A 23,182-nucleotide genomic window follows, 5' to 3' on the forward strand; every position below is an offset into this window, starting at 1 on the left:
GAGCTGCAAAACCAACAGATGGCTCCCAGAGCCAGCGGAATCGCCAGTGGAATCTGCTGCCCTCGACATGAGCTAGTTTGCTGGCGAGGAGTGTAGAAAGTGCTGTTCGCAGACTGCGCGGTGAAGGAGAGAAAGCGACACAAGAGAGAGCCATAGTGCTGACGTTGAAGGCCCGGCCCTGTGAGGTTGCATAGGGTAAGTGGCGTTGGCCAGGAGGCTGTGGCGAAGGGGAAGGAAAGAGGATTTGGGCTAGGGGCGGGGCCAGAGGCGCAGCGTGGCTCCTGATTGCTGGGATGCAGCTGCCAATCTCGCAGAATCGCTCTGTTAACCAGTGCGCTGGCGAGACGCGCTCAGATATACTGAGTGAGCCCTGAGAAGCAGTCTCAGATCCTGACGGTGCAGCAGCCCGCAGCCTCAGCCAGAGAGTCCCAGCCGCTTTCAATGGAGGAGAAGCCCGGCCAGCCACAGTCTCAGCACCATCACAGCCACCACCATCCGCACCATCACCCCCAGCAGCAGCAGCAGCAGCAGCCGCACCACCATCACCATTATTATTTCTACAACCACAGCCACAACCACCATCACCACCACCATCACCAGCAGCCTCACCAATACCTGCAGCATGGAGCCGAGAGCAGCCCCAAGACCCAGCCAAAGCCGCTGAAACATGAGCAGAAACACGCCCTCCAGCAGCACCAGGAAACGCCGAAGAAGAAAACAGGTCCGGGAGGGAGGACGAGTGGGGGAAGGGGGATGGGGTGGGGGGGTGCGGGAGATGGGGGTGGGGCTGGATCGGAAAAGCGCGGAAGGGGTCGGGGTGTGTACGCTTGTGTGTCGGTGTCCTGCGGGTGTGGGGAAGCCCCCTCTCATTCTCCGAAAGCTCGGGCTGGGCCTCACGGTTTGCAGCGCCCTCTTCTCCTCAGCACGGGAGAGGCCCAACCAGGCCAGTGTGACCTTCCCGGCCCCCACCCGGGCTGGAGGGAAACCCGGAGGGTCGGCCCTGGAAGTCTAGCCTTTATATTCCTCTCTCGTTTACCTTCCTGCGGCCCACGAGGGACCCTAATTTGGGGGCCCTGAGTTGGGGGCGAACCCAGCCCCCCGAAATGCTTCGGGGTGTAACTCAGGAAGGCCTAGCGAATTCCGACTCGGGTGGCGTCGCGAGACCCTTTTGCAGGCGGCGGGGAGCGGGTAGTGGGGCAGAGTTGAGGAAGTGTCCTCCCTCACCCGCCGCCCCAAGCCCACCTGTGGCCTTGGGGTTCCCCGTCTGGGGGGGGCGGTTGAGACCCCTCATCTCTCGGGTCATTTCCACCCCTAGACGCTCCTTTCGGGCACCGGACCTCTCAGTTTGTCCCTGCGGCTCACTCCGAGGCCGGCGCCCCGGGCCCGCTCCCCCCAGAGCCGGCGCGGCTGGAATGTTCTCTTCTCCTCGCGGGGCCGCTTCCTGTCCGCCATGTTGGAAGCCGATTCCTGTCACCGACTCCGGCCCGCTGAAGAGCGGAGGGGGAAGGGTGTCGAGGGGCGCCCGGCGCGGCTGAGCCGGGTGCCTCGGGATCCCCCCGCGTCACCGCGCCCCCAGCACTGCGGGGGCGCGGCGCCCCCGGCCCGCGGCCGCCCCTCCCCCCCGTCGCCGGCCGGGTTGTGTAACCCGGCGGCGGCCGCGCGGCCCCGGGCGGGTCCCTGGGGTGAGGGGCGGGGGCGGTTGGGGTGGGGGAGGGAAGCGGCCACGAGGGGAGCGGCCTGCGCCGGGCCCCGCGCGCCGGCGGCCGCGTTTCCCGCTCCCGGGTGCGGCGGGAGGCGCGGGCGGTCGGGGCGGGGAGCCGGCCTCAAAGCTGACGCGAGGGAGAAGGAGGCCGCGGGCGGCGGCCGCGGGCGCTCCTCTGGGCAGGGGGGCCGGGGGGGGGGGATACATTTTGGGTAGAGGCGGTGCCTGAAGGCCGGGTGGGGTACCCAGCGGGAACCAGGCTCCCCGGTCACGAGTTTCTCTGCCACAGGAACCTCGTCTCCTGCCAGGTTCGCTCACGACTCCGCCTCTCAGGCTTTCACTTGGGTCGTTTTCTTCTAGCAGCTCATTTTTACAAAAAATGCTTGTTTTATCTTCTTCCAGCACCCCACCCCCCAACCCCCGCCAACATTTACCTTCTGGGCTTGGGCAGTGGTTTTGAGGAATGAGATTAGAAGAGTGATTGAATGGAAGAGAGGGCGAGGTTTTTTTGACCCCTTTTTCTTGCCCTTAGGGGTGAACCGAGGTGGCTCATCCACGAGGTTTGTGCACTACCATCTTGCCTGGGATGAGACTTATTTCATGTTAATAAGGAAAGATGTTTTCCCATTTTAAAACCGATACGAATGCCCAAACTCTTCTCTTTAACAAATGTTAAATTGAGGGCAAAAAGTCATTTTAGAAAACATTTAAGAAGAAATGAACTTAAAAGTTTATAATTATGCAGATTTTTAACAATAGTTCTCTTTATAAATTGAAATTGTAAGAAAATATTAAACCCAGGGTGTCAGATTTGATATAAGCACTTACCGAGAGCTGTAGAAAAACTATTTCTATTACAGACTTATAGTACTTGAAGACTGAAATTGAGGGATTAGATTTTCCATTTTGGAGGGTGATAGGGACTGATGATGTGCAGTAGAAATGAACATTAAATTTGTTGAGTGTTTAACCTAAGGGTTTGGAACAGTTTAAGAGCTGTTAGAAACTGTACATCCTATATTTTTTTAAAAGGTTAAATCTTTTTCAGCTTCAGGTGGAAAAAAAATTTTATTATGCTTGCTTGGACTATAAGGCAGTATTACAGTTCAGATTGGAAAATTCAGTTTTGTCTGTCAGGTATTAGTATACTCCCCGCAGGACTTCTCTCTACTTACGGAAGCGGAAGCGTCCCCTGAGCCGTTCAAGGTGACATCCTTCAAATTAGTTTGTCTTATCCTGAAAGGGGATAAATAGGGGAAACTGGGTTTAGCAGTTGAGAGAATGTAAACAGTGTGGGGGGAGCAACTTTTCTTGTGTGTCCTGGCCACATTACTGTTACTTCAACATGCATAGGTCTAATTTATTAAGAAAACTTGTGAGGATTTTTGAAATGTGTCTGTAGCATGTTGAGGGGGGCTTTGATGACCCATTACTCACAAACCTATAAAGAGGAACAGTTTTTCTTTATCCAGAAGAGGGCGCAAGAGAGGGAGAAATGCAAATATATTCGGTAATTTCAGATACTAATCTGGATTTTTCAGGACTCGAGTTTTGCTGAGTCCTTTTGAAGTAGGGTTAGATGCTTTGGCATGGCAACCCGAAATAATAAAAGCACTAGGAGGCCTTTCATTTTTCTCAGTAATTCTATGTTTACATTTTTTAATACCTAAATTTTTAAAAAAGACATTTTGCATACCAACAAGGTTACCATGGGAATTTTTTTTGTTTTGGTGGGAAATTTTTAATACAGTTAAATGAGAATTTTTTTTTTTTTTTTTTTTTTTTATTAAAACTTAGAGGTAAAAGTATAGTGGCTTCTGGGTGGTTTTTAAATCGGTGATTTCTGATATCAGCAACTAAATAGTAAAAATTATTCTAGTTAATTTTAAAGTCTTGGCTTTGGTCCAACTTGATTTGCACTTTGGATTATTAATTTATTTACTTTTGTGTTTAAGATTCCTTATCTTGGAGATGTGAAAAGCTATGACTAATTGGCCCAAGAGTACAAGCCTTTGTTTTAGCCTGTTAGTACGTTAATGGTGTATGTAGTTCTGGTTAGTCTTGCGTGGTACACCAGTAAACTTGTATCTGTTAAAAGTGTTGAGAGTTTGTTGAAATTTCTGATTTTCTGGGGAAAAACAAACCTTTTAGAAAACATCCTAAGCAGCTATCTCTCCTGTCTCATAGTCAGAATTTTTTTACCAAAAGTTTGATTTGATTGGTTATCATGGCTTTTTCTCCCATGGGCTGAGGAGCCTGGTAGGCTGCAGTCCACGGGGTCACAAGAGTCAGACACGACTGACTGACTTCACTTTCACTTTTACTTTCATACATTGGAGAAGGAAATGGCAACCCACTCCAGTGTTCTTGCCTGGAGAATCCCAGGGACGGCGGAGCCTGGTGGGCTGCCGTCTATGGGGTCACACAGAGTCATGGCTTTTTCAGCCAGACGAAAAGTAAAATATAACTCTAGCGGAAGTTAAGAACTTTTTACAAATATATTGTCTCATGGAACAGGTTCTGTGCCACTCTTGCTCAAGAACGGTTATGCCTTAAGTATGTTTTCCTGAGTTAATTTCTGAAAGTTCATATAATTTGCTCATTTCACTGATGCAGAGTTAAGTGACTTAAAATTATAGTAAACCCTGTTGTGAATCTTCTCAGTGTGTTCTGTTTCACATCAATTTTTTTTAAAACAATGGTTCTCAAGCTTTTTAAAAAAAAAATCTTAATGTTCTTTATCCTCTGAAAATATATGAAGAGCTAGTCGTATGGGCTATGTTTATTGCTGTTTACCATATTGGATATTAAAACAAAATTTGAAAACAAAAATATACAAGCTCATGTGCGTTTTAGCCTTTTAGGGGCTACAGGCCCAAGAGAATGAATGAAAATGACAAATTATTTAGTATTTCTATTGGAATACTAATACCAAATACTATTGGATTCCCCCCATCCCCCTGTAAAGCTGATTTAAATGAATGTGTGTGTGTGTCTGTGAGTCTTATCCTTAGCTTTTATCTTGTATTTGTTTCTAATGACTTGACCTCACCATGCTGTAGGGAATGTTTCATAGTAAGGTACTTAAGTAGTGTCACTATTTTACTAGTAAGGAAATGAGAAAAGTTGTTGACCCAATTGAATTATCTGTAATAATAAACTGATTATGGTGATTGAAGTTCTTAAATTAAACTTGAGTACCTTAACACTTTTTAAAATTAGATACCTTTTATTTGTTAGTATTTTCTTAATTATTTGGTTAGGCAGTATGGTATAATGAAATGAAAAATGCAGTAAGAGTTGGCACATAGGTGTTCTGGTTTCATACAATAACAGTATGATAGAATGTATGGGATGTGTCAAGTTTAACATCATTTTCGAAAAAGTTCACAAGTGTTAGATTTTTTGTTTGACAGAAGGCAATTAGGAACTTCTTATGGTGACCACCCAGAGAAGCCAATGGCACCCCACTCCAGTACTCTTGACTGGAAAATCCCATGGACAGAGGAGCCTGGTAGGCTGCAGTTCATGGGGTCGCGAAGAGTCAGACACGACTGAGCGACTTCACTTTCACTTTTCACTTTCATGCATTGGAGAAGGAAATGGCAACCGACTCCAGTGTTCTTGCCTGGAGAATCCCAGGGACGGGGGAGCCTGGTGGGCTGCCATCTATGGGGTCGCACAGAGTCAGACACGACTTAAGCGACTTAGCAGCAGCAGCAGCATGGTGACCACCAGCCATTTATGATTTCATAGAAGTGCAGTCTTTAGTTTTCTTGTAATACTTAGATTTACTGTATCCATTTAACTTGATTTTGCCCAAAGGGTAGCTCTGTTCTTAATGGTAAAGGAAATTTTATAACAGCCTTCTGAGAATGCTGAGAAGGTTGATGCTGTTAGAGAAAAGATACTATGCTTAAGAAGTTATGTTCTTTCTGACCTTGGACTCTGGTTTGATCCTAGGTCAGTTCTATCTCTTAGTAAACTTCCTAATCTGTAAATGGGGCTAACAAGTGTTTTCTCTTAGAGTTATTAAATAGTAAGATAAAGCTGAAGCTCAGCATAGAGTCTAGCACATTGTGAATATTAAATAGTCCTTAAATGTTAGGTACTACTGTAGTTTACATATTCTAATTTTTTTTTTTTTTTTAACTTTTTTCCCCCTAGGCTACGGTGAACTAAATGGTAATGCTGGAGAAAGAGAAATATCTTTAAAGAGCCTGGGTTCTGAGGAAGCTACCAACCCTATTTCCAGGGTCCTCAATGGCAACCAACAAGTTGTAGACACTAATCTGAAGCAGACTGTAAAGTCCAGCACCTTTGGGAAAGCAGGAATTAAAACCAGGAATTTTATTCAGAAAAACAGTATGGACAAAAAGAATGGGAAGTCTTATGAAAATAAATCTGGAGAGAACCAATCTATAGAGAAGACTGATACTGTAGCAATTCCAAATGGTGTTGTAACAAATAATTCTGGCTATATTACTAATGGTTATATGGGCAAAGGAGCAGATAATGATGGTAGTGGATCTGAGAGCGGATATACCACTCCTAAAAAAAGGAAAGCTAGGCGCAATAGTGCCAAGGGTTGTGAAAACCTTAATTTAGTGCAGGACAAAATAATGCAACAAGAGACCAATGTCCCAACCTTAAAACAGGGACTTGAAACTTTCAAGCCTGACTACAGTGAACAAAAGGGAAATCGAGTAGATGGTTCAAAGCCTATTTGGAAGTATGAAACTGGGCCTGGAGGAACAAGTCGAGGAAAACCTGCTGTGGGTGATATGCTGCGGAAAAGCTCTGATATTAAGCCTGGTGTGAGCAGCAAAAAGTTTGATGATCGGCCCAAAGGAAAGCATACTTCTGCTGTTGCCTCCAAAGAGGACTCGTGGACCCTGTTTAAGCCACCCCCAGTTTTTCCAGTGGACAATAGCAGTGCTAAAATCGTTCCTAAAATAAGTTATGCAAGCAAAGTTAAGGAAAACCTCAACAAAACTGTACAGAACTCTTCTGTGTCACCATCTTCATCTTCATCTTCCTCATCATCTACTGGGGAAACTCAGACCCAAGCTTCAAGTCGATTATCCCAGGTCCCTATGTCAGCGCTGAAATCTGTTACTTCGGCCAACTTTTCTAATGGGCCAGTTTTAGCAGGGACTGATGCAAGTGTGTATTCTCCAGGGGGTCAGCCACTGCTAACTACTGCTGCTAATACTCTAACACCCATCTCTTCTGGGACTGATTCAGTTCTCCAAGACATGAGTCTGACTTCAGCAGCTGTTGAACAAATTAAGTCCAGCCTTTTTATCTACCCTTCAAATATGCAAACTGTGCTGTTGAGCACAGCTCAAGTGGATCTACCCTCTCAGACAGATCAGCAAAACCTGGGGGATATCTTCCAGAATCAGTGGGGTTTATCATTTATCAATGAACCCAGTGCTGGCCCTGAAACTGTTACTGGGAAGTCATCAGATCATAAAGTGATGGAGGTGACATTTCAAGGGGAATATCCTGCCACTTTGGTTTCACAGGGTGCTGAAATAATCCCCTCAGGAACTGAGCATCCTGTGTTTCCCAAGGCATATGAGCTGGAAAAACGGACTAGTCCTCAAGTTCTGGGTAGCATTCTAAAATCTGGGACTACTAATGAGAGTGGAGCCTTATCCTTGGAACCCAGTCATATAGGTGACCTGCAAAAAGCAGACACCAGTAGTCAAGGTGCTTTAGTGTTTCTCTCAAAGGACTATGAGATAGAAAATCAAAATCCTCTGGCGTCTCCTACGAACACTTTGTTAGGCTCCGCCAAAGAACAGAGATACCAGAGAGGCCTAGAAAGGAATGATAGCTGGGGTTCTTTTGACCTGAGGGCTGCTATTGTATATCACACTAAAGGTAACTTGTTTGTTTCCTATATGAAATTTCTTACTGGTCATTTATTAATACATATTTATTGGCTGTTATACTAAGGGTGAATTTTGGAAGCTACTATGAGATTCTTTAAGGATTGCAGAGCTTAGTTGAGAATAACATTATGGATAAGCAGCTGGTATCAAACAGTTGGTCTTGGAAATAGTATGGCTGAAGTTTAGAAGGGATATTCACTTTTGCAACTTAAAAACATTTCTTTTTATATAAACAAGTTATAATCGAGCTCTTGCCTTTTGTTCAGGGAATAAAGGGGTGGGAGTGCTAAAGGGATGATGTTTTATTTTCTCTTAAACACTCATAAGAGTTCTGTTTAATTTTTTTCTTTGAATAGAAGTCTCTCCTTTGCTTTTAATATGCTTATTAGTGAGCTCAATTAATAGTTCTAATTTGCCTAAAATGAATAGGAGAAGTCTAAAAAGTTAAGAGTGTCAGCTAATTTGTTTTCTTATAAGAAGGAGTAATGGGTGCTAAAGGTAACTAGAAAATAAACTACCCTTACAGGTACAATTAGCATTATAGCGACCAGGTTTTTGGGAGTCTGTTTTTCATAGCCCCAAAGCCCATGTTAAAAAGGAACCAGATATCTTTCAAGTTCCATGTTAATAACTTCTTTAGAATATGGTTTATTTGTGCCTTAAAGGAAAATTTGTTTATGGTGTAAGTAATTTAAATCCTTGAAACAATGTTTTCTTGTTTGTTTTTGCAGTATTCATGTAGCAGTTTTTAAAAAAATTTTTTTTGAATTGAAGTGTAGTTGAATTAGTGTATTACTGCTGTACAGCAAAGTGACTCAGTTTTACATATCTTTTTCATATTTTCTTATATGGTATATCACAGAATATTGAGTATAGTTCCCTGTGCTATACAGTAGGACCTTGTTTTTTATTCCATATGTATGCCATATCCCATACTCCCAATAGTGGTCTTTGTCCTGTGAATGATGTTTACAAATGATGTTACAAGCACCTCTTTGCTTTAGAGAAGAGTGGTTTTCAGTTTTCCTTCTCTGTCTTCCACACCTCCCCTGAAAGAAATCCTTACCCCCTGCATGCATGTGCACACCTAATATATACTGCACAGCCCCATTTTGAACAGTAGCTCATTTAGGCAATGATTTGCAACTGTAAGGAAGAGGTAGCATATCTGATGGTGGTGATGAGGCAATTCATGTTTTCCTTAGAAGAATCACTGCTTTGTAGATGAATAACAAAGCTATTTATGTGACTTCTAAGCAAATTATCTAGTCTCCATACCCCTCTATCTGCAGATTGTAAAACATTTAGTAAACAGATACCCATTTAAATTTTTCTTCCTTTAAAAAATGGGAATAAACAGAATTGCCTATGGGATTTTAGGAGTAGAAATCCTGGCAGATAAAATTATCTGTCTTCACTTTTCTCCAGCACTGCTCTTTGGAAGTAAATAAAAGTTAAGAGCTGGATATTTTTAGGAAAGTTTAGGGGAAAAAGAAATACTTAGTTTCTTAAGACATTGGTTAAATAAGTTAAATTCTGCCAGGGTATTTGTAATATTTTCTGTGCCATCTGCCCTCCAGAGACCACTATATTTGGAAAATCTTTGCCAAACTGTTTTACAGCTGTGGTGGTTGTGTGAACCTGAGAGGATGTATGGTTGTGTTATGTTCTCCCACAACCTGGAGGAATCCTGGGGCAAGTTGTTCCATTAGGTGCTTGCTTGGTGATGTCTGATTTTTATTATGGAAAAAATGCAGACCTTTTTAAATGAGAGTATTAATTCTTGTTTATTCTTAGGTGTTACGTGTATGTATTTGTCCTACAGATGGGCTAAACAGATAGGAAATCAGTGATACTTAGATAAACTAAATAACCATACGTGGATGCAGTTATATTTAGTTTTGGTGATGTTACTGAAAGATTTGCTTTAGTAAAGCGCATCAGTTTGAGTTTTATAGTTGGACATTATTGAGAAGAAATTGGTATTGTTTTTTCCTACCTAAAACAAACAATATTCGGTTCAGTGAGGTCACGAAGTGGCAGATTCTTTGAATTTCTGGCAAATGTAGATTGATCCATCATGTCACTAATTTTTCTTTTATTTGAATTTTGTTTTGTGTCACAACCTTTGAAAGATATGAAGATCTTTTTAAATTAAGGCACGTTTTCTGAAACTCTAAAAAGAGGTAATCAGTGGGACTTATTGGAATATCCTTTGCAAGAGCCCTTGTCCTTTAAGAGAGTCCTCTAGTACGGTCTTTTCAAGTGTTCAAAAGTGATCTGTAAGTAAAGTTGATTGAAGTTCATCTTTGTTTAGTCACTAAGTGGTATCTGACTCTTTTGCAACCCCATGGGCTATAGCCCAACAGGCTCCTGTGTGCATGGAATTTCCCAGGCACGAATACTGGAGTGGGTTGCCATTTCCTACTCCAGGGGATCTTCCATTGTGTGTCCTCAGTCACTTTAATCATGGCTGTTTGTGACCCCATGGACTGTAGCCCACCAGGCTCCTCTGTCCATGGTATTCTCTAGGCAAGAACACTGGAGTGGGTTGCCATTCCCTTCTCTAGGGGATCTTGCCGACCCAGGGATCGAACCCATGTCTGTTAACATCTCCTGCATTGGCAGGCAGGTTCTTTACCACTACTGCCAACTGGGAAGCCTCTTGATCACTGAGCCACCAGGGAAGCACTGGATGAAGTTAGGAGTCAGCATTTTATTCATTGATACTTTTGAGTATGTTATAGAGTGATGGCTTTTAATGAACATACCCAAGACATATAAGCATTGCCACCTTCAAAGTAGTTACTCAGAAATGCTGGTTTGTTGTCAGAGGCTTAAAATTTTAGATTTCTAACTTTCTGAGGTGATGTCATTGACTTTGAAAGGGTCTAAACTTATTTGAAGCCATGTCTTCAGAAGTAACATTGATTTGAGTTGTGTTTGGTTATAGTGTTACACTAGTTAATTTACCTTGCCTGGCTAATATTGCACTAAATGATATCAGGCATTCAAAATGCTGACATTTTGGAGTATTCATTAAATACTTTGATATGGTAAATTTTATCCAGCACATAGAGCTGTAGGGGAGATAAATTTTAATTTTTGATGGTTGGGGTAAGTCAAAGTGAAAGTTATCTAGTATAAAATATTCCTGAGGCAATTATAGGCTATTGCATGAAATTGAAAAAATTTCTCTATTACCTCCACAAGTGGCAGGTTATTGGCATAAGTGGTTTGATCCAGTAGATGTGAGTTGAACCCTGAATTTTAAAAAAAGATTTTAACTTACTGAGTGACACTAATTGCAGACTAGGATTGGAACTCTAGGTCTATAGGGAGGTTTCCTCAGCTTAATCCTTTGTGTGTGTGTGTGTGTGTGTCACAGTTTTCCATACTACTGAAGAGTTGTACAATAAATTGTGTTTTCCTTTCCCTTGTATTGTACCTTCATAGGCAGAGTACTTTGCTTAGTTATGAAAGACTTGCATTTTCAGGGTGAATCTTTTCCTTAAAAGAACTTCAGTACCCAAGAAAATAACACACATGTTTTAAGGCACAGATGTTAAATGTTTTAAGAAAAGTACAAATAAGAGATTTTAGTGAAGGGAGAGAGAATTTCTAATGGAGTAAAGGTAGGAAGAGTAAGTGCAGGGTATGTTTTCCTGGAGGCAGTGGCATTTAAGCTGGATTTTGATGGATGAGGGAAGGCATTTTACTTAATGAAAATGCAGAGAACCAGAAGCATAAAGAACAGAAAAGTTGGGAAATGAGAGTGATGTGAATCTTGGAAGGTATCCACTTTGGATGTGGTGAGAGGATATATATAAAAGAGAAGAAAGGTAAATTACTGTCAAATCATGGAGGTTTTTAATTCCCATTGGAGGGCAGGGGGAGCCTCTGAGTATTGGAGATAGACTGGTAGTATGTAACTTAAACTGACAAAAGACAGGGGTATTAATGCTGCTATTCCTGACTCCTATGTGCTTGGGCAAATCATTTATCATTTTTAAGCCTGGGTTTCATAATATTACAAAGTAAGTATATCAGCCTTTGTCTACTCAACTGCTGTAAAAACTGAGTTGCTCTTAAGCAATTGACTTGTAGGTCTGTATTCAGGTAGATTAATGTGGCACCAATTTGTAGGGTAGATTAGAAGGCATTTTTCTGGTGACTAGAAGTAAAAGATCAGTCAGATTACTGGGATAGTCCAGGCAGAGAAATAACAAAGATTTTCCTCTTGTATTTTCAGTCTTGTGACTGTATTACTTAACCAGAAATAAAACAGACATTTCAAAAAGCTTTTAGATTCGGTAAGGGCAAGAGAGAACTGATAAATATTTCTACATCTACAGGATATGGGAGACAGGATATTGAGGAGTCAAGTTACGGTTAATTAAATGGATCCATGAAACTGATGGGAACTGTTCATACAGTTTAGACATTTGTTCATGAATAGATCTGAATGTTAAGTTTTCTCTTGTTCACGCAGTGCTTGATAAGCATTTTCAGTGTTTTTATTGCATTTGCCCCATAATTGTGCCATCAAAGCTATCTTCCTAACAATCTTATAAACAGGTACCTGCAGATTTAATTTGGGTTTCAGTCCAAATTGAACATCTAGGTTTGGGAAGACTCCTTTTTTTCTCTCTGTAATATGAGACATATAGGAATATATATGACAAGTAATTCTTAACATTGTGTAAGATCCTTTTTATCAGTGACTTTCCATTTTAACAACCATACTGGGTACTTGATTTCTCATTAATTCTGCTTTATGAGTACACTAGTTACTTTGCTGCTAATCTGGAAGGTAACTTTGAAGGAATTTAATAGAAGATAAAATTTAACTCCTAGATTTTGTTAGCCTAAATCCTGAGGGAAAGGGAAGTAATTACCCATGCTATAGTAGCAGAAATTGTCTGTTACTGTCATAGCAGGAGTTTCATTCTAAGCAACTTAAATTTTATGTTTTACCATTAAAAGTAATAGAATAAGTGCTCCAAGTTCCTATTGTGTGTATTTAGAGGTGGTCCTGACAATTGTGCTGTCTGTTGGTGTAGCTCCAAGTTGGGAATATAGGATTGAAATTGATCTACTGAAGAGTTAATTTACCATTTACTGAAAAGGTGATGATTTACAACTACCTTAATCAACTTGAAAATGTTCTGTATTTCTTTATGGGTACAGTCAAAATGAAAAAAGGTTAGGGAGAAGTTTCTGACAACCAAAAGAATAGGCAGGTAGGTGCAATGAGTGGGTGAGGAGAAGTTAAAATAACAAAACACAGTGTTGGGATAGCCAGAAATCAATCAAAAGGATGAATAAATCTGAACTAGGAAGAGAAGCAGAATTTAAATTTATGTCACCACCCCTGCAGGATTTTATAGAATTTGATCTAAAATATCTTAAGGGGTGGAAGCCATGATTACTGATAAATTGATCTAGGGGTTCACAGTTGTGGGAGTCAGCTTGTTTTGCCTTATATATGATTTGATTCTTTTTGGAGGGTGCCATTATGTACTTAAAATGTTAGTGTTTTTAAATGTGTTCTATTAACTGGGGCAGTAGTATCTTTCAGTTTTAAAGAGAAAAAGTTAAGCTTCTATTTAGTTTTAACCCTCTTAGTTAACCTCAGTCTTTGAAGGATTTTAGAATTAAAATATGAATCTATATGAAATTGCTTTTTGTAGGTCAAAAGAGATTGAATAATAGTTTCAAATGGGTCTCTGAAACATTTTCTATATTATTACTTCCTTGACTGATTTATGAGTATTCTGTTCAAATCAATGTTTTATTTATTGTGTCAAGTACTGTGTGAAGCATTGGTGAAAAGTAGATGAAAACAGTGTTCATGTTATTAAAAAACTCAGTGTAATGGGAAAGAAATATATCACTAATGTGACTGCTCTGTAGAAAAATGCATTTGAAATAGAAAGCACTAAGGTTGAGTAGGTGGGTCAGGGGACACAGGTAGTTAGAATTCAAAGAAGTGAATGTTGGCTTATTGTAGAAGGAGAGTCAGAATATTTTTAGGTGAAAACAGCATATGTTTGAAGTTTGCCATTCACTCAGTTTCAGGAAAGGTGAATGGTGCATGTTAAAAATCTTTAATTTATCAAGTTGTTAATGTACCTATTCTAGAAATAAATTTTATATCAGACACACAGAACTAATCTCCATGTTAGCAAATGGGAATCCATTGAAATGTTTTGAGCAATGTGATCAATTTCAGATTTATATTTTTAAAGAAAGAGAATTATAACCATGCTTAGAAGATAGAAACTGAGACTCAATTAATGGTCTGTAGATAAAAGACAACTTCAGAATGCTATATAAGATACCACTGCTTGAACCAGGGCAATGGCACTGGGCAAGAGAAAGGGGAATGGGTAACTTCTGCCTGCCAGTGCAGGAGGCATGGTTGGATCCCTGGGCTGAGAAGATCCCCTGGAGAAGGAAATGGCAACCCACTGCAGCATTCTTGCCTGGGAAATCCCATGGCCTGAGGACCCTGGTGGGCTGCAGTCTTTGGGGTCGCAGAGAGTCAACATGACTTAGTGACTAAGCATGCACACATATGCATATGTTGTGGGATGTGGTGGTTGATAAATTTAGGTAAGAGTTGCAGTTGTGAATACTCCCTCCCTACATTCTCTAACTCTGTCTATTCTTACTTTTGTATGTTTGATACAACATTCCTGATCTTCTTGGTATTATCATTCTCTTTTTCTCAAATGTTGTTCCTTCAGTCCCCTTTTCAGGCTTTCAAACTCTTCTGGGTAACTAATCCTGTTTCTGTGAATTAGTTAAGACTTCTTTAGCTGCTTTTATGCTGAGTTCAGACCACATGTATTCAATTCAATGTCACTCCAGTGCTGTGTTTATAAAACTGAATACATTTTTTCCCCCACAACTGCCCTTTCTTGGCTTCCCCCTTAGTGAATTAACATACAACCCTTGTCATTAGGTTCATATGGATCTTCTCTAACGTCTTCATTCTTTTCCATCTCTAATACAACTGCCCTAATTTCTGAACTTTTGCAGTAACATTTTGGGCTTTTTCTATTGTCATTTCATCCATTCCTAGCATGTACTATAATAACTTCATTTCTTCAGTGACTTTCCTTCACCTGTGTGACTAAATGATAAACTTTCTTTCATGAATGCTTTGTGCTCTTTCCCACAAATACCAAAATGGCATTTTTGTCTGAATCTTTCTTTGTGGCAACTTTTAGTTCTGTTCCGTGAATGGTGGTGTTCTTTGTCTAAATCTTTTCGCCTTATTGGCTTACTAAATTACTTGTGACTGCTGAAGCCTGGGTCAGTGAACTTGTTTTATAAAAGATCAGATAGTAAATATCTTAGTCTTTGCGAGCCATAGTCTCTGTTGTCATTTGGTTCTGCTTTGTACAAAAGAGCACTGGGTGAGGCTCTATACCAGTAACTTTTTTTTTTTTTTTAACCAGTAACATTTTATTTGCAAAAACAGATGGTATGTAGAACCCAGTGGGCTGACTGCTGTAAGTTGGCACATGTTGTTTAATACCATCAAGCTTTGTTTGTGTTGATGCTTCTCCCTAGAAAAGTTATCTACCTACTCTACTGAGCTCACAAGAGTATTTCTTTCTGTTTTTGCATCTGTATCCTTATCCTCTAAGTAATGCTTTTTAATCAACTTGGAGTTAAGAACTTTTATTTAATTGGATGTTTACTCCAGGAAGCCTTGTGATATGGACTATGTAGAAGTTGTCTGCTTTAGGAAATTGAATGTTAAATTTGCTTCATTTGAGCGGCATTACTTGAGGAAATTTAATTTGATGTAAAAATTCAATTGTATTTGAATTTTTAAAATTTTGATACAGTAAAATCTCAAATTTTTATGGTAATGGTCTAAATGACAGAATTTTGGCAAAATTGACCACTAAGTTTGGCCCTGTGGCCATTTCTCAATAACTGTTTGAATAATTGGATGCTGTGATGCCTGTTGTAAAAGAACCAGGATATTAAAGACTTGGGTATTTGCGTGTGTGTGTGTGTGTGTGTATGTATGTATGTAGAAGAGGGTAGTATTAGAAGTAAAAAGATTAATTACTATGTTGTGATTCTGTATAGTTCTGTAGCCTTCTTTATACTGTTCAGCTTCTCTTGTGATAGTTAAAACAAGGTTATACAGAGAAACTCATTTTATATTGAACATCTGAATCCTAACTTGTAACCTGAAAGAGGGCAAAATGTCATTCACTTCTTTCCCATGTGCTCTGTATCACTAGCTTCAGGTTAGTCTTTTTAGAGTGGTTTAAACATGGCATAGAATCATACAAACAGTATTTGATTTGTTTCCTCTTTTACATCTTAACTTGGAGTTTCATAGAAACATTAAAATTCTAGTCAAGGAAATCAAGTTGCTACCAGTTAAGAAGTAATATTAAATAGCAGGAAAGGGAATTGCATTCATTTCTTAGTACAACACTTCAGATAATGCTGATTTCCTGACTGGAAGCTAAGCTGGCCCATGACTAATATTTTAGCTAGGTCAGACCATCTCTTTTCCCTCCTCATGGTCAGAGTTCACTTACTCCAGAGCCCATATTTGAGGGCAATAAGATTTTCTTGCCAGAAATGATTAAAAATGTACAGTATTAGAGTAGAATGTAAAGCTGAATGTCCTAGTTGAAGTTAAGGAAATGGCTTCAGTCTGAAGTGTTTGCAAATAGTTATTGTTGTTTTTATTCAAAACATGTATATTTACTCTGCTTTTAAAGTAGCGTGGCTGCTACTGTGACTCTTGAATGTAGTACCCTCCCCATCCCCAAATAAAGAGTAGGGCAGGGGTAGGTTGAAGATTTCTTGGGTGGGGAAGAGAAAGGAAAATGTTATATAGTTCAGGTGGGCTATAACACTGGAAAGTTCTCTCGTTCCTTTCTTTTCTCAACATACAACTAAATATAGATTTATCTTTGCAGTAAGCAAATTTTGAATAATGAGCATCAAGGAACCTGTAAATACAGAACACCTCAGGAATTTTTGTTGCAAATGTGGTATTATTGTACTTTAGAAGGGAAAATGTGGTTGGGTTAATGTTCTTGTAATGATGTTAACCAGGAAAAGGCTTATCTTTGGACTTCTTAAAATTAGCTCTTCTGAGATCCAGAAATTTGTAGATAACAGCTTTAATGACTCTTGCAGCTCCTCCTAATTGTTTGAAACTAATAGAGTTAGAAATTGTATTCATGTGATAACTGAGTGCCATGACTAGAAATCCTTTCCTGATATATCTTTTCTTTCCCCCCAGATTAGATTGGTTGCAATTCTCTCTCCTTAGACCTCCTAGGAGATGGGAATTTTCCTGCCAATCTTTTTCCCTGCCCCCATCCATACACATCAAACAAAAAGTAATAATTTTAGATCTGTACAGATTCTTTAGCCCCAGGGAGCCATTATGTTGTACATTAACTATAATTCATGTTTAAAAAATCCATGTTCAGCTATATCTGATCTTAACAGGCTCCAATTTCATTTTTCTTTAACTATGGTTGATTGCTGATAAGTTACAGAATACAAAAAAATTATAGAATACAGACCATCCAGTTACACAGAATAAAAACCACTTTTTTGTCTTTTCAGAATGGTAGTTATCTGGCCATGGAAGAGCATTTATTCTCAGTGTTAGTTACAGGTCATTCCTATTACTCGGTACAGTCCTTTGGTTCTTTCACTGTAATAGTCATCTACTGTCTACTACTGTCATCTACTCCTCAAGACTTAAATATCCCTTCTGTGAAGCTTTCTCTATGCTTTCAGGTAGTTTTCCTTGTCTTCTGTCTATACTGTCAACTATAGTTTCTTCATATACATACTTATTCTAAGATACTAAAGTAGGCATGTTATAAATAATCACATTTGAGTTGAGCAGATAAGGGTTGAATGCTATTAATAAATAGGCATGCATTGGCATTTTGACCTTTGGGCTTAAATATGAGTAGGTTGGGTTCGGAGGAGAGAACTACTTAAATATAGCAAAGAGTTAAGTAAAATTTTAATAAGGCATTTTAAGATCTAGTTTGATTAAATTTGATAATGCTTCCTTCAAAAGTGCTAGGCACCTTGTTGAAGGATGTTGGGTTGTTTTTAATAACAGTGAGTTTTGTTTTGTTTTTCATCATTTACCTGTAGTATGCATCTGCAAATCTTTGCTGTTTGTGCAGATACAGTTGTAATCTTGGTGGTTTGATTTCAGGTAATAATTGACTTTCTGTAATCAACGTTTCAGACCATCTCAATGACACTCTCAACAATTAAAGGAAAATATGAGTGTTTTGTCTGGGTGTCTTAGAACTGTGTTGTTTCAGCCCTACCTCCAGCCCAGCAATAGTCAGTCTAGGTTTCTTAGCTTTAAAGTGAAAAGCTCAGCTTTAAACTTTGCTCTGCAAAATTTAGTATTTAAAAATAATTCTTTTTTTTTCTTCTTTGCAGAAATGGAATCTGTTTGGAATTTGCAGAAGCAAGGTAAGAATGGTTAGGTTACCTGAAATGTTAGTACTAATCACTAGTTACAATACATTATTTTTGGGTGGGAATAATATGAATAGTGGCCCACCAAATAACTAGACTTTGTATTTTAAAGTTATTTAATAATAACTACAACCAAAGGATAATAGCTGCCATACCAGGACTGCTAAAGACAGGGTAATACTGTAAGTGAAAAGAATGTATGTGAGTGTAGTTTTTACCTGCTGTGTAAAGAATGTGAATATTTTTCCTCCCTGAATATAAAGATAAGAAGACCAAAAATATTTTTTAATCTAGAAAACCAACATAAATGTTTCCACTTATGGTCAATCTTTATCTGTGTTGGAGTTCTCAAAAAACTGAAATTGGTTGTCCTAATTACTGAGTACCTTCTGTCCAAATATAATAAAATATATTTGCTGTGGGATACCTGAAATAGAAGTGAGTTTTAGTTTAGAGAGTTAGTCACTGAAACTGATAGGTTAATATTGATAGGTTTTGGCTTTCAGAGCTCTGTAACTGAATTGGATCCCACTTTCCATACACTTTGCTGGGTAAAATAAGTGAATTGCAGACAGATGTGAAAGTCCTAGATTTTCAGAACTTGAGAGACATTAGAAATTCTATTTTCTTATTACAAATTAGAAAACTGAGGCACAGAGAGGTTACTATGTAATCTATGTAAACTAGAGTGTAAACTAAAGTGTCCAGACTAAAAAGTAAGTTTCCCTGATTTTCCAACATTGCTCTTTCTTATTCTTAGTCCAAATATTTTTTGTCTAACACAGCTGTGGCCTGAAAATAACTAAGAAGTTCTTATTTTGTGTTGCTCTCTGTGTGCCTTTTTATTTAAACACGTAGTCTACAAAATATACTCTGCAAAAGTAAACCTACCTGTTTTTCACTTTAAAATGGTTATTAACTATTAAGAATAAATATTATCTTCATAGCAAGTTGCTAGTGGATGTCCCTTGAAGTTCTAGAAAGGATATTGTTTCTGGACAAAATTAGATTGATTCTTAGCCTGAGGTGAGCTTGAGTTTTTTGATACTGTTTTCAGTTCAGGCCTTTATACTTTTCTGTTAGATAGCAAGTTTTATTGGTTTCCTATTTTTTTACTAAAGCATGTGTATGATTAAAAGTTCTTAGGATAGATAGATGTAGTATGTAATGCAATCTTTGCTCTCCAGAAGAGGGGGGCATACAGATAAATAATGGAAATTTAAAATAACGCTGGGATGTTTGGCCAAACACATTCTGACTGTTTTATACTTGAGCCCAGGATATCCACAGGTTTTTGCTGTTGCTGAGAATAAAGTCTGGAGGTACTGTGGGAAATTAGAAGGAAGAAATAAGTCATAATTAAACTGAAGTGATAGTTCTGCCAGACTTGTTAACCTGAAGTTTTTGGTGTTAGGTGTTAACTTGAACAGTTCTTTACTAGACAATCCTCACTGCTTAAAATAAATTTTGACTTCATTTTGCCAGGAACAAAAGAAAATAAATCTGAGTTTTTATTTAAAGTGTTGGATTATTGAGGACTTAAATTTTGTCTGCTTTTTTCAAATGTGCTGCTTTTATAGTCAGTAGAAGCACATTGTCCTGGTTAACTGAACTCAACCCTCTAATATGTGGTCTTCCTCACTGGCAACAGGACCTTGTTCCTGGGAATCCATTGAAATGGGTTGAGGAAAAGTGGGTCACACGTGTGTTAATACAAAGAGGAAATGGTCTTTAAATTGTGTTTTCATAAAAGAGGGCAGTTTACATGATGGTTATTGGGATTTATTTTTTGAACATGGGAATTTCAGACTTTGTTTTTATTTATGTTTTTATTTATGTGTTTATGTTTTAACCTTCCCTCCAGATCCCAAAAGGATAATCACTTACAATGAAGCCATGGATAGTCCAGATCAATGAAGGACCAGACTGCCTATTTGTAACCTTTCTGCAGCATTAGAGCCACCGTTCATGGGGGACACAAGGCTTTTATGCTCCTAGATCTTCAACGCAGCAGAGGAACCATAAGTAGAATCACAGGATAATATATACAAATATATATATATATACATTATATATATATAGTTATTTAAAAAAAGGCAACTGAAAGTAATTAGACTTCTTAAGGAAACAAATTTATTTCAAGAGACTACACATGGTTATTTAATCTCCGGTACTGAATAGTTTTGTTTTGTTTTGTTTTTAGTTTTTGTTTTTAAGTGTGAATGCAAGTGATTAATGAATATGGACTTATTAACAAGCGTGGTTCTAAAGTTCCTGCTGTCATCACCTTGGGCAACAAATGACCCACTGGAAAGGCAAATCCACTTTAAAAGATCTCTGTATCTTGTTCTGTGACTAAAGTGATACACTAATCACGGGGAACCCAGAATGATTCAACATTTTCCCCCACTCCTCCCTTGATCTTTTGGTTATACTTTGAACCCTGCGAGAATGCTGGATAAAATGCCTTGAAGTTTGCAGGGGTCTTTTTTTTTTTTTTTTTTTTTTAGTAAATATGATTTGCATGTCTTGCCAGGAATAAGCAGCCTCTGTGGGGTGTTGGGAAATATTTTCTTTGTTTTCTTTTATTTTTTGTGGGGTGGGGGGATAGGGGAGGGCATTGAAGTTCTACAGTTCTGAAGTAGTTGGTGGTACATAGTTTCACTTGGCTTTGGTTACCTATTGGACTTTAATAAGTAAAAACTTCATGAGTGTCATTTAAACAAAAGTTACAGAACAAATAATTGGCTTTAGATATTTAATCTGGAAAAATCCTCCTGTGCCCATGTTCTAACGTAACTGTATAAGTGGGAGCAAAAATGTATTCTGCTTTTCAACTGTAGGTGCTCCAGACTTGCTCTCTGTCACTAACACTAAATGTGCTATTTTTCTTGTTTTTCATCAAACATCTGAAGAGAAACTTCTGTACCTTTCTGTAAATTCTTTTTAATTTCTCAGAAATCTAAAAGGTGAAGAAAAAAGTCCATGAAAACTAAAACTTCATGTTTTTAGCCAGTGAGGAGGTAATAAACCCTGCCTATAGAAGGTGTGTTTTCATGCAAACTATACTTCTGAGCTTATTAGCTTCTAATTATATCTTAATAAATATATTTTATTACTAGAGCAAATGGGTTTTTTTTAAGGAAAATAATGTGAAATTCTGGAAATTTTCTTTTGGGCAGAGAAGAGCATCAGCCCTGTCTTATCACATTACCATCCTGTTGCACTGCAGCTTGTATATAGCATGCTAAAATAAATTTTTTTGTGTGTGCAGAAACTAAGGGTCCAATATAAGGTTGGGTGACGTTAGTGGCATAAAAACAAGTTCTCTGGCCTGACATAGCATCGCGTCTCACACACACACAAACACAGAAATTAGTATATCCATGTATGTCAAATACAGGTTAAAATAGCAGGGTATTTATACATAGAGATGTAGTCTTCTAATAAAAGTAGACTGGATCCCCAGGGTTATTTGGGGAGGAAGTAGCTACTTTTTGCTCAGCCCTTTTGCTTAAGAAATGTCCAGTTTTGAGCGACTGTAGTATGGATGAGTTTTCATGTTTTGTTTGATTATTTGAGGCTTTTAACAAGTAGTTTGTGAAAGAAGCTGTTGGACTCAGCATAGAGTAGAGAAAATATCTTTATAGTCTGGATTTCTGCCCTGCTTAGATTTTAAAAGTATAAGCATGGATTGCCAATTCCACTTGATGTAAACAAAACTTTTATACATAATATATATATATATAAGATAACTTATTGTATCAGTCCAGGTTCAGAAACTTGTGGTAGGCCAGTTCCAGATAGTTTCATTTCACCTGTAAACTGTATCACTTTTACGGATGTTGTAATTTTCAAATGTATAATATGTTTACAGATGTGCCCTGCATTTAGTCTGCCTTGTTCTATTTTGATTTTTGTTGAGTCTCCTGCCTGCTTGCCAAAAGCTAGGATGCTTCAGGCCCATGTACAATTGAAAGCAGAGGCATCCTTGAGCTTTAAAGCATTGAACAAACTGGAAAATGCATCATACCACATACTGAAGTGAAAGAAGTCTGTGTTTTGTGTTTTTTTTTTTTTTTTTTTTTTTAAATAAAAATTTTCAAAAGGTTAAAAAAAAAAAGATACAAGGTTGATTAAAGAAAAAAAAAAAAGGCTCCAGTTTGTTTTATAGGTTTTAAAGTTCTGCTGTGTGTTCAATTGCCTTGTGTAACCACTTGTCGCCTTAGGGCCAGATTCTCTCCCTCTCTTCTCGTCCTCATTCCCCGCCGCCCCCCACCCCTTTTTTTAAACATCCATTTTGCTTGCCTGGTATTTGAAAGCTCTTCTGTCTCACAACTCACAAGAAACTTTCTGGGTTTGTGATATACAGAGGTTGAACGAATATATATTTTGAAAGGAATTAGAAAAACAGCCCCCATCTGAATTTTTAATTTAGAAGCAATGTTTATCTTCAAAATATCTTTGACAGGCTGTTGTTGCTTTCCTACTTCCCTTCCGTATCCCTCAGGCCTCTCTGTTTAGAGAAGCCAAAAAGAGAATGTCTCCCTTCTCTGTTTGTCCAAAGGTCTTTGAGTCTCCCTTCTAAAGGAAACAACACAACATTTCACTTTGATTTCCCCCACTGAAATTTCCTTCATTATATGGTTAGAGGTATAGAGTTAGGGATGTCTCTTTACCTTCTGGAACCCTAGTGCCCCATCATATTAACTGTCAGTATTTTGGGGGCATTGGGTTAATGGACTTACTTGCCTAGGTACAAGCAGGACTTTGGGACATATCTCCTTTGTGCTGTTTGGTAACACTTAACTCTACTTGTCGCAATCTTTCTTCTTAGGTCCTCACACAATTCCTTACAGAGCACTTATTAAAAAAAAAAAAAAAAATCTTAAAGAGTTGATCTGTTTCCTGATTATTTTGTGTAAGCTTCTAAACTTCAGCTGTGATTAATTTAGCACATTTAAATAACGTTGATGTGTTATTGTTCGGTATAAAGAATTTTTCTTCAACTCAGAGTATTAGTACTGTAGCATAAACCAAATACAGTCTAGAGGGGATTTTT

The 23,182-nt window shown here is 38.9% G+C and overlaps 1 protein-coding gene across 1 annotated transcript; it reads left to right on the forward strand.

Annotated features, from left to right (window-relative positions):
- The first annotated feature begins 319 nt into the window (after positions 1-319).
- NUFIP2 (nuclear FMR1 interacting protein 2) lies at positions 320-22,205 on the forward strand. Its single transcript, XM_055577082.1, has 4 exons — positions 320-721; positions 5,870-7,594; positions 18,082-18,114; positions 19,985-22,205. Exons 1-4 carry the CDS (start codon positions 442-444, stop codon positions 20,035-20,037), a joined length of 2,091 nt encoding a protein of 696 aa, XP_055433057.1. The 5' UTR covers positions 320-441; the 3' UTR covers positions 20,038-22,205.
- The last annotated feature ends 977 nt before the right edge of the window (positions 22,206-23,182 follow it).

This window comes from Bubalus kerabau, chromosome 4, assembly GCF_029407905.1.
Source record: "Bubalus kerabau isolate K-KA32 ecotype Philippines breed swamp buffalo chromosome 4, PCC_UOA_SB_1v2, whole genome shotgun sequence".
In the NCBI taxonomy this organism is placed as follows: domain Eukaryota; kingdom Metazoa; phylum Chordata; class Mammalia; order Artiodactyla; family Bovidae; genus Bubalus; species Bubalus kerabau.